The following is a 12531-nucleotide window of genomic DNA, read 5'->3' on the forward strand; positions in this document are numbered from 1 at the left end:
GCAACCATGACGAAGCCTAGTCGATCAATGATAGGCACAACACCTCCTCCATCTGCTGCCTGAACTTGTCGTCTGAGCGGGCCGCTGCGGTGAGCAACGATGGCTGCTTGTTCTCATCGTTCAACATCGTCTACACCTTTACGGTGGATGGAACTGTGGAGGACGATGATCCCGACGACCGTGGGTGACGGCGTGAACTGGATCCGAAGCCCCTTAGATCCGTCATCCTGGCGTGACGGCGGCTTGTTCGAGTGGTAGCCGTCCAGCAGCATCACGTCCGAGTCTTCTCGACGTTCGTCTTCTTGCCCATTCTGGCAGGCGGAGGTGTCGTGGTGTGTAGCGGTCGGTGGAGGTGTGGGAGAGGAGGAGGATTGTGTGGATATGATTTGTGAAGGAGGAGGCCGACAAACTTGAAAACCGGATTAGGCTTCTCTATCATCACGCCACAATGAATGCAGGTAGGCTAGTGGCCGGTGAGCCAGTCATGCCGGAAAGAATGCGCGGAGGGTTCTAGAGCGGAGACCGGAGAGGGTTTCTGGATGGGTCGAGGGTGTCTGAGTCCAACGTGGCAGACGTCCGGACTTCCCAGAGCCCCCCCCCTAAGGAAATATGCCCTAGAGGCAATAATGAAGTTGTTATTTATATTTCCTTATATCATGATAAATGTTTATTATTCATGCTAGAATTGTATTAACCGGAAACTTAGTACATGTGTGAAAACATAGACAAACAGAGTGTCACTAGTTTGCCTCTACTTGACTAGCTCGTTGAATCAATGATGGTTATGCTTTCTAACCATAGACATGAGTTGTCATTTGATTAACGGGATCACATCATTAGAGAATGATGTGATTGACTTGACCCATCTGTTAGCTTAGCATGTTGATCGTTTAGTTTGTTGCTATTGCTTTCTCCATAACTATACATGTTCCTATGACTATGAGATCATGCAACTCCCGAATACCGCAGGAACACTTTGTGTGCTACCAAACGTCACAACATAACTGGGTGATTATAAATGTGCTCTACAGGTGTCTCCGATGGTGTCTGTTGAGTTGGCATGGATCAAGATTAGGATTTGTCACTCCGATTGTCGGAGAGGTATCTCTGGGCCCTCTTGGTAATGCACATCACTATAAGCCTTGCAAGCATTGTGACTAATGAGTTAGTTGCGGGATGATGTATTACAGAACGAGTGAACAGACTTGCCGGTAACGAGATTGAACTAGGTATGAGGATACCGACGATCGAATCTCGGGCAAGTAACATACCGATGACAAAGGGAACAACGTATGTTGTTATGTGGTTTGACCGATAAAGATCTTCGTAGAATATGTAGGAACCAATATGAGCATCCAGACTCCGCTATTGGTTATTGACCGGAGACGAGTCTCGGTTATGTCTACATAGTTCTCGAACCCGTAGGGTCCGCACGCTTAAAGTTCGATGACGATTGGTATTATGAGTTTATGTGTTTCGATGTACCGAAGGTAGTTCGGAGTCCCGGATGTGATCACGGACATGACGAGGAGTCTCGAAATGGTCGAGACATAAATATTGATATATTGGATGGCTATATTCGGACACCGGAAGTGTTCCGGATGGTTTCGGAAAAAACCGGAGTGTCGGAGGGGTTACCGGACCCCCCCCAGGGAAGTATTGGGCCTTAGTGGGCCTGAGGGGAGAGAGAGAGGGCAGTAGCCCAGGAGGTGGCACGCCCCCTCCCATGAGGAGTCCGAATTGGACTAGGGGAGGGGGCACGGCCCCTCTTTCCCTCTCCCTCTCCCTCTCTTTCCTTCCCCCTTCCCCCTTCCTAGTAGGACTAGGAAAGGATGAATCCTACTCCTACTAGGAGGAGGATTCCTCCTCTCCTTGGGGCGCACCAAGGCCGGCCGGCCTCCCCCTTGCTCCTTTATATACAGGGGCGGGGGGCACCCAAAGACACACAAGTTGATTGTTCCAAGCCGTGTGCGGTGCCCCCCTCCACCATAATCCACCTTGATCATATCGTAGCAGTGCTTAGGCGAAGCCCTGCGTCGGTAGCAACATCATCACCGTCATCATGCCGTCGTGCTGACGGAACTCTCCCTCGAAGTGTTGCTGGATCGGAGTTCGTGGGACGTCATCGAGCTGAACGTGTGCTGAACTCGGAGGTTCCATGCGTTCGGTACTTGGATTGGTCAGATCGTGAGGACGTACGACTACATCAACTGCGTTCTCATAACGCTTCCGCTTACGGTCTACGAGGGTACGTGGACGATACTCTCCCCTCTCGTTGCTATGCATCACCATGATCTTGCGTGTGCGTAGGAATTTTTTTTGAAATTATTGCGTTCCCCAACGGTGACATCCGAGCCAAGTTTATGCGTAGATGTTATATGCACGAGTAGAACACAAAGGAGTTGTGGGCGTGGGTATATACATATTGCTTGCCGTCACTAGTTGATTCTTGATTCAGCGACATTGTTGGATGAAGCGGCTCAGACCGACATTACGCATACACTTACGCGAGACTGGTTCTACGATGTGCTTCGCACACAGGTGCCTAGTGGGTGTCTGTTTCTCCAACTTTAGTTGAATCGCATTGAATCAACAGGGTTCTTTCTGAAGATCAAAAAGCAATCACTATACCGCGTTGTGGTTTTTGATGCGTGATGACCCACAAGTATAGGGGATCTATCATAGTCCCTTCGATAAGTAAGAGTGTCGAACCCAACGAGGAGCAGAAGGAAATGATAAGCAGTTTCCAGCAAGGTACTCTCTGCAAGTACTGAAATAAGTGATAACAGATAGTTTTGTGATAGGATAATTTGTAACGAGCAACAAGTAACAAAAGTAAATAAAGTGCAGCAAGGTGGCCCGATCCTTTTTGTAGCAAAGGACAAGCCTGGACAAACTCTTATATAGAGAAAAGCGCTCCCGAGGACACATGGGAATATCGTCAAGCTAGTTTTCATCACGCTCATATGATTCGCGTTTGGTACTTTGATAATTTGGTATGTGGGTGGACCGGTGCTTGGGTACTGCCCTTACTTGGACAAGCATCCCACTTATGATTAACCTCTATTGCAAGCATCCGCAACCACAACAAAAGTATTAAGGTAAACCTAACCATAGCATGAAACATATGGATCCAAATCAGCCCCTTACGAAGCAACGCATAAACTAGGGTTTAAGGTTCTGTCACTCTAGCAACCCATCATCTACTTATTACTCCCCAATGCCTTCCTCTAGGCCCAAACAATGGTGAAGTGTCATGTAGTCGACGTTCACATAACACCACTAGAGGAGAGACAACATACATCTCATCAAAATATCGAACGAATACCAAATTCACATGACTACTAAAAGCAAGACTTCTCCCATGTCCTCAGGAACAAAAGTAACTACTCACAAAGCATAAACATGTTCATAATCAGAGGGGTATTAATATGAATATAGGATCTGAACATATGATCTTCCACCAATTAAACCAACTAGCATCAACTACAAGGAGTAATTAACACTACTAGCAACCTACTAGCACCAATCCCGGACTTGGAGACAAGAATTGGATAGAAGAGATGAACTAGGGTTTTGAGAGGAGATGGTGCTGATGAAGATGTTGATGGAGATTGCCCTCTCCCGATGAGAGGAGCGTTGGTGATGACGATAGCGATGATTTCCCCCTCTGGGAGGGAAGTTTCCCCGGCAGAACAGCTCCGCCAGAGCCCTAGACTGGTTCCGCCAAGGTTCTGCCTCGTGGCGGCGGAGTTTCGTCCGAGAAGATGGCTTATGATTTTTTTCCCATTGAGAGACTTCATATAGCAGAAGATGGCCACCGGAGGGCCACCAGGGGGCCCATGAGGTAGGGGGGCGCCCAGGGGGGTAGGGCGCGCCCCCACCCTCGTGGGCATGGTGTGGCCCCCCTGGTGAATTTCTTCCGCTGAGTATTTTTTATATATTCTGAAAACGTCTTCCGTGAAGTTTCAGGACTTTTGGAGCTGTGCAGAATAGGTCTATAATATTTGCTCCTTTTTCAGTCCAGAATCCCAGCTACCGGCATTCTCCCTCTTTATGTAAACCTTGTAGAATAAGAGAGAATATGCATAAGTATTGTGATATAATGTGTATTAACAACCCATAATGCAATAAATATCGATATAAAAGCATGATGCAAAATGGACGTATCAACTCTCCCAAGCTTAGACCTCGCTTGTCCTCAAGCGAAAGCCGAAATCGAAAAATATGTCCACATGTTTAGAGATAGAGGTGTTGATACGTCTCCAACGTATCTATAATTTTTGATTGCTCCATGCTATATTATCTACTGTTTTGGACATTATTGGGCTTTATTATCCACTTTTATATTATTTTTGGGACTAACCTATTAACCGGAGGCCCAGCCCAGAATTGCTGTTTTTTTTTGCCTATTTTAGGGTTTCGAAGAAAAGGAATATCAAACGGAGTCCAAACGGAATGAAACCTTCGGGAACGTGATTTTTAGGAACATTATGATACGGGAGACTTGGCCCCTACGTCAAGAAAAGAAACAGGAGGCCACGAGGTAGGGGGCACGCCTACCCCCCCCTCCCCCCAGGCGCGCCCTCCACCCTCATGGGCCCCCTGTTGCTCCACCGACGTACTCCTTCCTCCTATATATACCTACGTACCCCCAAACGATCAGATACGGAGCCAAAACCCTAATTCCACCGTCGTAACTTTCTGTATCCACGAGATCCCATCTTGGGGCCTGTTCCGGAGCTCCGCCGGAGGGGGCATCGATCACGGAGGGCTTCTACATCAACACCATAGCCCCTCTGATGAAGAGTGAGTAGTTCACCTCAGACCTACGGGTCCATAGTTAGTAGCTAGATGGCTTCTTCTCTCTTTTTGGATCTCAATACAATGTTCTCCCCCTCTCTTGTGGAGATCTATTCGATGTAATCTTGTTTTTGCGGTGTGTTTGTTGAGACCGGTGAATTGTGGGTTTATGATCAAGTCTATCTATGAATAATATTTGAATCTTCTCTGAATTCTTTTATGTATGATTGGTTATCTTTGCAAGTCTCTTCGAATTATCAGTTTGGTTTGGCCTACTAGATTGATCTTTCTTGCAATGGGAGAAATGCTTAGCTTTGGGTTCAATCTTGCGGTGTCCTTTCCCAGTGAAAGTAGGGGCAGCAAGGCACGTATTGTATTGTTGCCATCGAGGATAACAAGATGGGGTTTTCTTCATATTGCATGAGTCTATCCCTCTACATCATGTCATCTTGCTTAAGACGTTACTCTGTTTTTAACTTAATACTTTAGATGCATGCTGGATAGCGGTCGATGAGTGGAGTAATAGTAGTAGATGCAGGCAGGAGTCGGTCTACTTGTCTCGGACGTGATGCCTATATACATGATCATACCTAGATATTCTCATAACTATGCTCAATTCTGTCAATTGCTCAATAGTAATTTGTTCACCCACCGTAGAATACTTATGCTCTCTAGAGAAGCCACTAGTGAAACCTATGGCCCCGGGTCTATCTTTATCATATTGATCTCCTACTACTTAGTTATTTCCTTTGCTATTTCCTTTGCCTTTATTTTACTTTGCATCTTTTATCATAAAAATACCAAAAGTATTATCTTATCATATCTATCACATCTCACTCTCGTAAGTGGCCTTATAGGGATTGACAACCCCTATCTACGTTGGTTGCGAGGATTTATTTGTTTTGTGTAGGTACGAGGGACTCGCACGTAGCCTCCTACTGGATTGATACCTTGGTTCTCAAAAACTGAGGGAAATACTTACGCTACTTTGCTGCATCATCCCTTCCTCTTCGGGGAAAACCAACGCAGTGCTCAAGAGGTAGCAAGAAGGATTTCTGGCGCCGTTGCCGGGGAGGTCTACGCAAAAGTCAACATACCAAGTACCCATCACATACCCTTATCTCCCGCATTACATTATTTTCTATTTGCCTCCTATTTTCCTCTCCCCCACTTCACCCTTGCCGTTTTATTCATCCTCTCTCTCTCTCCATCCTCCCTCTCTTTCCGTATTTGCCTCTTTTTGCCCGCTTGCTTTTTGTTTGCTTGTGTGTTAGTTTGTTTGCTTGTCTTTATGGCTAGTCCTTTACCTTCTGCCTCTATGTCTGAAATTGGGGAAACTATTGTAGATAATAATTCTGGTGCTCCTACTAAAGAACCCACTATCTCACATATAAAAAGATGCCATGTTGGTAGTGGTAATATTATTGGAAAAGGAGTTATTCAAGATTTCTTTACTTGTGCCGGTGCTTTACCCTCTATGGGTAGTTCTATCCTTCATAGAACTAGTAGTCTTGCGGACGCTATTGCCATGCTTGTAGTTGAACTTGAAAGACAATTAATGCACATGCATCCTTCCATACAAAGGATTTTTCTGGAATTTTCTAATATTGAGCATTTTTGTGTTAAGTGTGCCGCTACTATCTTTTTGGCTCATGAGTTAGATGCATAATAAAAGAGGCCAAAGAAATCTTTGCACATTATAGGGGGGACTCTTGCCGTCGTCCCATAGAGGCTATCCTCTTTGATCAAGAAGAAATAATGCGTTTTCAATCTCTAAAATATGTTGCTTTCAATGAAAATCTTAGAAAAAGGGTTCCTACCAATGTTCTAGTTGATAGAATTTCTGAACTTAATGATGATTTGGCTATTCGAAATAACGAACTAGGATATTCTGCTAGATTGTATTAACCGAAAACTTAGTACATGTGTGAATACATAGACAAATAGAGTGCCACTAGTTTGCCTCTACTTGACTAGCTCGTCGAATCAATGATTGTTATGTTTTCTAACCATAGACATGAGTTGTCATTTGATTAACGGGATCACATCATTAGAGAATGATGTGATTGACTTTACCCATCCGTTAGCTTAGCACGTTGATCGTTTATTTTGTTGCTATTGCTTTCTCCATAACTATACATGTTCCTATGACTATGAGATCATGCAACTCCCGAATACCGGAGGAACACTTTGTGTGCTACCAAACATCACAACGTAACTGGGTGATTATAAAGGTGCACTACAGATGTCTCTGATGGTGTTTGTTGAGTTGGTATGGATCAAGATTAGGATTTGTCACTCCGATTGTCGGAGAGGTATCTCTGGGCCCTCTCGGTAATGCACATCAGTATAAGCCTTGCAAGCATTGTGACTAATGAGTTAGTTGCGGGATGATGTATTATGGAATGAGTAAAGAGACTTGCCGGTAACGAGATTGAACTAGGTATGAGGATACCGACGATCGAATCTCGGGCAAGTAACATACCGATGACAAAGGGAACAACGTATGTTGTTATGCGGTTTGACCGATAAAGATCTTCGTAGAATATGTAGGAACCAATATGAGAATTCAGGTTCCGCTATTGGTTATTGACCGGAGACGAGTCTTGGTCATGTCTACATAGTTCTCAAACCCGTAGGGTCCGCACGCTTAAAGTTCGGTGACGATCAGTATTATGAGTTTATCTGTTTTGATGTACCGAAGGTAGTTTGGAGTCCCGGATGTGATCACGGACATGACGAGGAGTCTCGAAATGGTCGAGACGTAAAGATTGATATATTGGACGGCTATATTCGGACACCGGAAGTGTTCCGGATGGTTTCAGAGAAAACCAGAGTGCCAGAGGGGTTACCGGAACCCCCGGGAAAGTATTGGGTCTTAGTGGGCTTGAGGGGAGAGAGAGGGCAATAGCCCAGGAGGTGGCGCGCCCCCTCCCATGAGGAGTCCGAATTGGACTAGGGGAGGGGGGCGCGGCCCCTCTTGCCCTCTCCCTCCCCCTCTCTTTCCTTCCCCCTTCCCCCTTCCTAGTAGGACTAGGAAAGGATGAATCCTACTCCTACTAGGAGGAGGATTCCTCCTCTCCTTGGGGCGCACCAAGGCCGGCCGGCCTCCCCCTTGCTCCTTTATATACGGGGGTGGGGGCACCCAAAGACACACAAGTTGATTGTTCCAAGCCGTGTGCGGTGCCCCCCTCCACCATAATCCACCTCGATCATATCGTAGCAGTGCTTAGGCGAAGCCTTGCATTGGTAGCAACATCATCACTGTCATCACGCCGTCGTGCTGACAGAACTCTTCCTCGAAGCTCTGCTGGATCGGAGTTCGTGGGACGTCATCGAGCTGAACGTGTGCTGAACTTAGAGGTGTCGTGCGTTCGGTACTTGGATCGGTCGGATCGTGAAGACGTACGACTACATCTACCGTGTTCTTATATGCCGCCTTGGGGAGTTACTATATGACGGATCCTATTTCCCACATAGGTTTTTTTAAGAAATGATTCCCACAAAGGTTAAAGGACGGGACCTCCTGTTCGGCGCTGCAAGCTCGCACGCGAAGTGCAGCGGGCGAAGGGAAAAAGGTCACGTTAATTCGGGAGTAGTGGAAGTCAAACTCCTCACACTAGAGCCACTACCAGACACGTTAAACCACTTGACCAAGAACAGTTCATTGACTGCAGGAGGAAATAGCTCTATTTGACCTTTGTCACTATAAACATTAAACATATAGTACTCCTGTATGGCGAAGTATCAAATGAAAACGCTTGATCAGTAAAAACTGAAAACTATCATCCTAGCCCATCGGATCGAGGACGTACAGCAGAGATCGGAGGTGGGAATATGGCCATCCACTTAACAATTCTTTTGCACATAACCCCCCGTGCTTACGTTCTGTCTTGTGAAAGATTTAGCGAACTAGAAAGAAAAGAAACAAGCAAAACGAATCTCGACCCAGGCGAGGGCGAGACTTGGCGGTGGCTACTGGACTGCGACTTGGAGGCCGGCGCCGCACCCCTAGCGACGGCGACTTGGAGGCCACGGTGGAGCAACGACGCGACCGCGATGCCCCCAGGCGATCTGGCGCATGCTGGCGGTATCCCCACCCAACGGCGACAAGACGGCCACCGAGATGACCCTGGCCAAGGCGACGTCCACGACCCAGCGACCTGGCGCTGGCCCAGGCGAGGGAGACCCAGTGGCGGCGGCCGGCGGCGCTGCCTCCATGCGACGGCGACCCGGCAACTTGCTTGCCCTCTGGAGCTGTTGTTTTGCTGTAGATTAAAATCGTTGGTGTTCTTGCTGTGTAGCTGACTGAATGGTGATGTACAGATAAGATAAATCTTTGTTGTTTTACTTCACCTGAAGTGAAAGTGAAAGTGGGTATTCAAAAAACACGTGAGTCGATGTACATACAGAAACATTTGCTCTTGCTACTGTTGTTGTTTTGCTATCCACGTCGATTTGGATGTACATTTAAGTATGAACATGTTGCTACATACTGAAATATTTGGCTGTACAAACAACAGTTTCAAAAAACACTTGAATTAATTTGGATATATACAAGAAATATTTGCTCTTTTGCTACTGCTGTACATACTGAATTTGCAGATTTACAGAATGAATGTGAATTGGTTGCAGAAATATTCCCTTGTTAAAAGTGAGGCATGCACTGGTGATTTAACATCTTTTGTCTTTCTAATTTCAGAATTCCGTAAGGCACATGTGCTAAAACCAACAGGACGCAACGTTAACCAATGAACCTCTTGTGCCTTATTATCCTGTCTAAGTCTAACCCTTTTCAGTAAAAGCAAACAGTTGCCAGCTAAAAGATAGCAGCAGGAGGAGTAGGCAGGGGGATCCTGGTAAGCTCAATGCCCTCTGTTATCTACAAACCTTTCCCACACTTGACATAAGCAGGCGATGATTTCAACATCACTTGTACACAGTAAACTGGAGCAAACAACTTGCCATGCGAAATATTATTCTTGCATCATGAAACAAAATTTCTCTCTGGCCATTTTGATGAATCTTCAGACATAAATATTTAAAAATACAATATTCAGACATAAATATTCAACAGAACTACAATATTTGGAAATAAAATAATAATCTCCTAGGAAATATAGCGGAAAGTTCATGTAAAATCCGTCCAACACATGAGCTTCAATGCAAAGTTGTCGTTTCGAAATGCATCGTGGAGTTGGAACAAGACCTGCAGTTTGACATAAACAGATAAGTTTGTGTCTGTGTATACATTTTTGAAAGAAAAATAAATTGTATGGTCATGAAAAGTACCAGTAGTTTTCTTAGTTATTGTTAGGGCAATTACGGCTATCATGGAAGCCAACTTGCTTACACTTCTTGCACGTTCTAGGCACTTTCTTTTTTTGTCCATCAATATTTTTCTTCCCCTCTCCATCCTTATTTTGCTTCCCTTCTACATCCTTATTTTGATGCCCACCCTTGTCTAAGTGCCCCTTAATTCTTTTGCATCTCCCTTTTGTATGGACATCTGTTGGTGGATGAATTTCAACTTGATTAGGCATAGTACAACCAATATATGCCTCAAACTCATCTTGTCTACTAGGATGATTGGCAACAACCCTTTCAGAAACATTTCTTTTCATGTCGATGAGAATGTTTCTTATTGCTTCCAATTCTTCAGGAGAGTGTTCAGCCAACCTAATTGTATCATCCACTGCTTGGTGTATCTCAGAAACCATTTTTCGCTTTGCCAAATCAGAGGAACTACTTTCATTCTCTTCAAGCAAGTTGCCGTAGCTATCATATAGTACCCTCCTGTTAACTGTTTTCTTCCACCTATCTAGAATAAAATGGCTAGTTAGCTCATTCATCTTTGCACCTCTCAAAACAACAATGATATGCCGGCATGGAATTCCACGTGTCTGAAATAACATGCAAGAGCAATGACCACTCATGGATGTTGTGTTGAATTGAACTTCTCGAGACTTCAAAGAGCGGTCACCACCTATAACCGTGGTTCTCACATCACCTTCATGTGATATGATTTCAATCAAGCAATGATCTCTAGCTGCACGCACCTCCTTCTGAAAATATTTGAAAACCTCATGGGTGAAGACCAGACTAGCATGCTTCTCAATCTCCCAAGATGTAATCAATGGAGGCATAGAATTGAGGCACTCATGGTCAGCCTTGAGTTCATTCTGACGTTGTTCTTCTAGGGCTGTACCAATCCTAATCCAAAACTCCACCAAAGCATGTTTGTAGCCAATAAAGTGATTGAAAAACGAGTTAGCACTCTCTGACCTTGAAGTGGTTCTTAGAGTCTCACCCAAAAAAACACCTCTGAAGTAGGCTGGTATCCATGATTCACGAAGTTCGTATCTCCTAGCAAACCATGTATTTTCCTCAAGCCCAAATTCAGAAATCAATGAAGACCATTTTGCCTCAAATTCAGCTGGGTTTTCAGAGCCCCATACACATGAGTTAATTGTACTATAGAAATGTTCATCCTCTCTCAATGGAGGGCCAACCTTTTCTGGAAGCTTTCTCATTATGTGCCACATGCATAACCTATGGATAGTGTTTGGCATTATATGTTCAATTGCAGCCTTCATGCTTTGGTCTTCATCGGTCACTATAAGCCTTGGTGCTGCCCCATCCATTGCTTTCAAGAACATTTCAAATACCCATTCATATGACTCTATCTTCTCATCTACAATCAAGGCGGCATCATAAAAAACAGATCCCATGTGGTGGTTTATTCCTGTGAATGGGCAAAAAATCATGTTGTACTGGTTGGTGCTATATGTAGAGTCAAAGGACACCATTTCACCAAACAAAGCATAATTCTTTCTACAAAAAGCATCAGCCCAAAATACATGTGTCAGACAGTTTTTATCATCAAGAACATACTCAAAGAAGAACCCCGGGTTGATTTTCTTCCTCTTCCTGAGGTTGTCAATGAACATTTGAGCATCTGAATCCTTGAAAGTACTTCTCATGTCACGATGATAATTTTGCAGGTCTCTTTTTGTGCACCCCACGAACTCAAATCCACCCTCACCAACATGAAGCAATCGAAATGCCCCAGATGTACCAATGCTAGCTGCATGACATGTGAATAGTGTGCCCTTGGCCTTCTCGCTGACTTTTCTGTTAGACTTGATTAAATGTTGCTTCCTAGGTGTGACAAAATCATGGGTGTGTTCTTCATGAAAATCTGATATTGAGTATTTGCCATCCTTTATATGCTTCACAGTTATCATGGCCTCACAACCACATCTAGTGATCTTTCTTGCATGTGTTCTTTTCTTCTCTCCGTTCAAATTCGTCCTGGGTTCATCCACCTTCTCTGTTCGGAATCCTGATTTTGAACAAAGAAAACGCCTCCAGACTATCACATTATCTACAGTCTTCCTCTGTCCAATTCGAACTGAAAATCCAACATTGTGCGCATAAGCCTTGTAAAACTCCTCGACCTCTTCCATACTATCAAATGGCATTCCTATAGCTGGCTTCAAGTTCTCATCGCATTTGGGTGTACATGATGAACTCTAAAAATTACAACAGCCATTAGTCATACAAGTTAGTAATTGTTAGATGCATTTGAACTAAGTTGTATGACACTCACACAAACTAGGACGTCCGTGGCTCTTTTTTTGGGTGTCCGGAAGCTATCCAAATTGATGGGAGGACGATGTATTTCAATGTCATGGCGTACTCCTTCATCGCAATTATGGTTTTGAA

At 44.7% G+C, this 12531-nt stretch overlaps 1 protein-coding gene across 1 annotated transcript; it reads right to left on the reverse strand.

Moving 5' to 3' along the window:
- Nucleotides 1–10106: 10106 nt before the first annotated feature.
- LOC147991705 (protein FAR1-RELATED SEQUENCE 5-like) lies at nt 10107–12302 on the reverse strand. The gene has a single exon (XM_087538773.1). It carries the CDS (start codon nt 12285–12287, stop codon nt 10107–10109), a length of 2181 nt encoding a protein of 726 aa, XP_087394899.1. The 5' UTR covers nt 12288–12302.
- Nucleotides 12303–12531: the final 229 nt, after the last annotated feature.

The sequence above is a fragment of the Triticum urartu genome, chromosome 1A, assembly GCF_056163025.1.
Source record: "Triticum urartu cultivar PI428250 chromosome 1A, HENAU_Tu73, whole genome shotgun sequence".
NCBI classification, from domain to species: Eukaryota; Viridiplantae; Streptophyta; class Magnoliopsida; order Poales; family Poaceae; genus Triticum; species Triticum urartu.

What these genes read in the sequence shown, in the direction of transcription:
- LOC147991705 (XM_087538773.1), bottom strand. Translation starts at nt 12,287, where the DNA reads ATGCCATTTGATAGTATGGAAGAGGTCGAGGAGTTTTACAAGGCTTAT.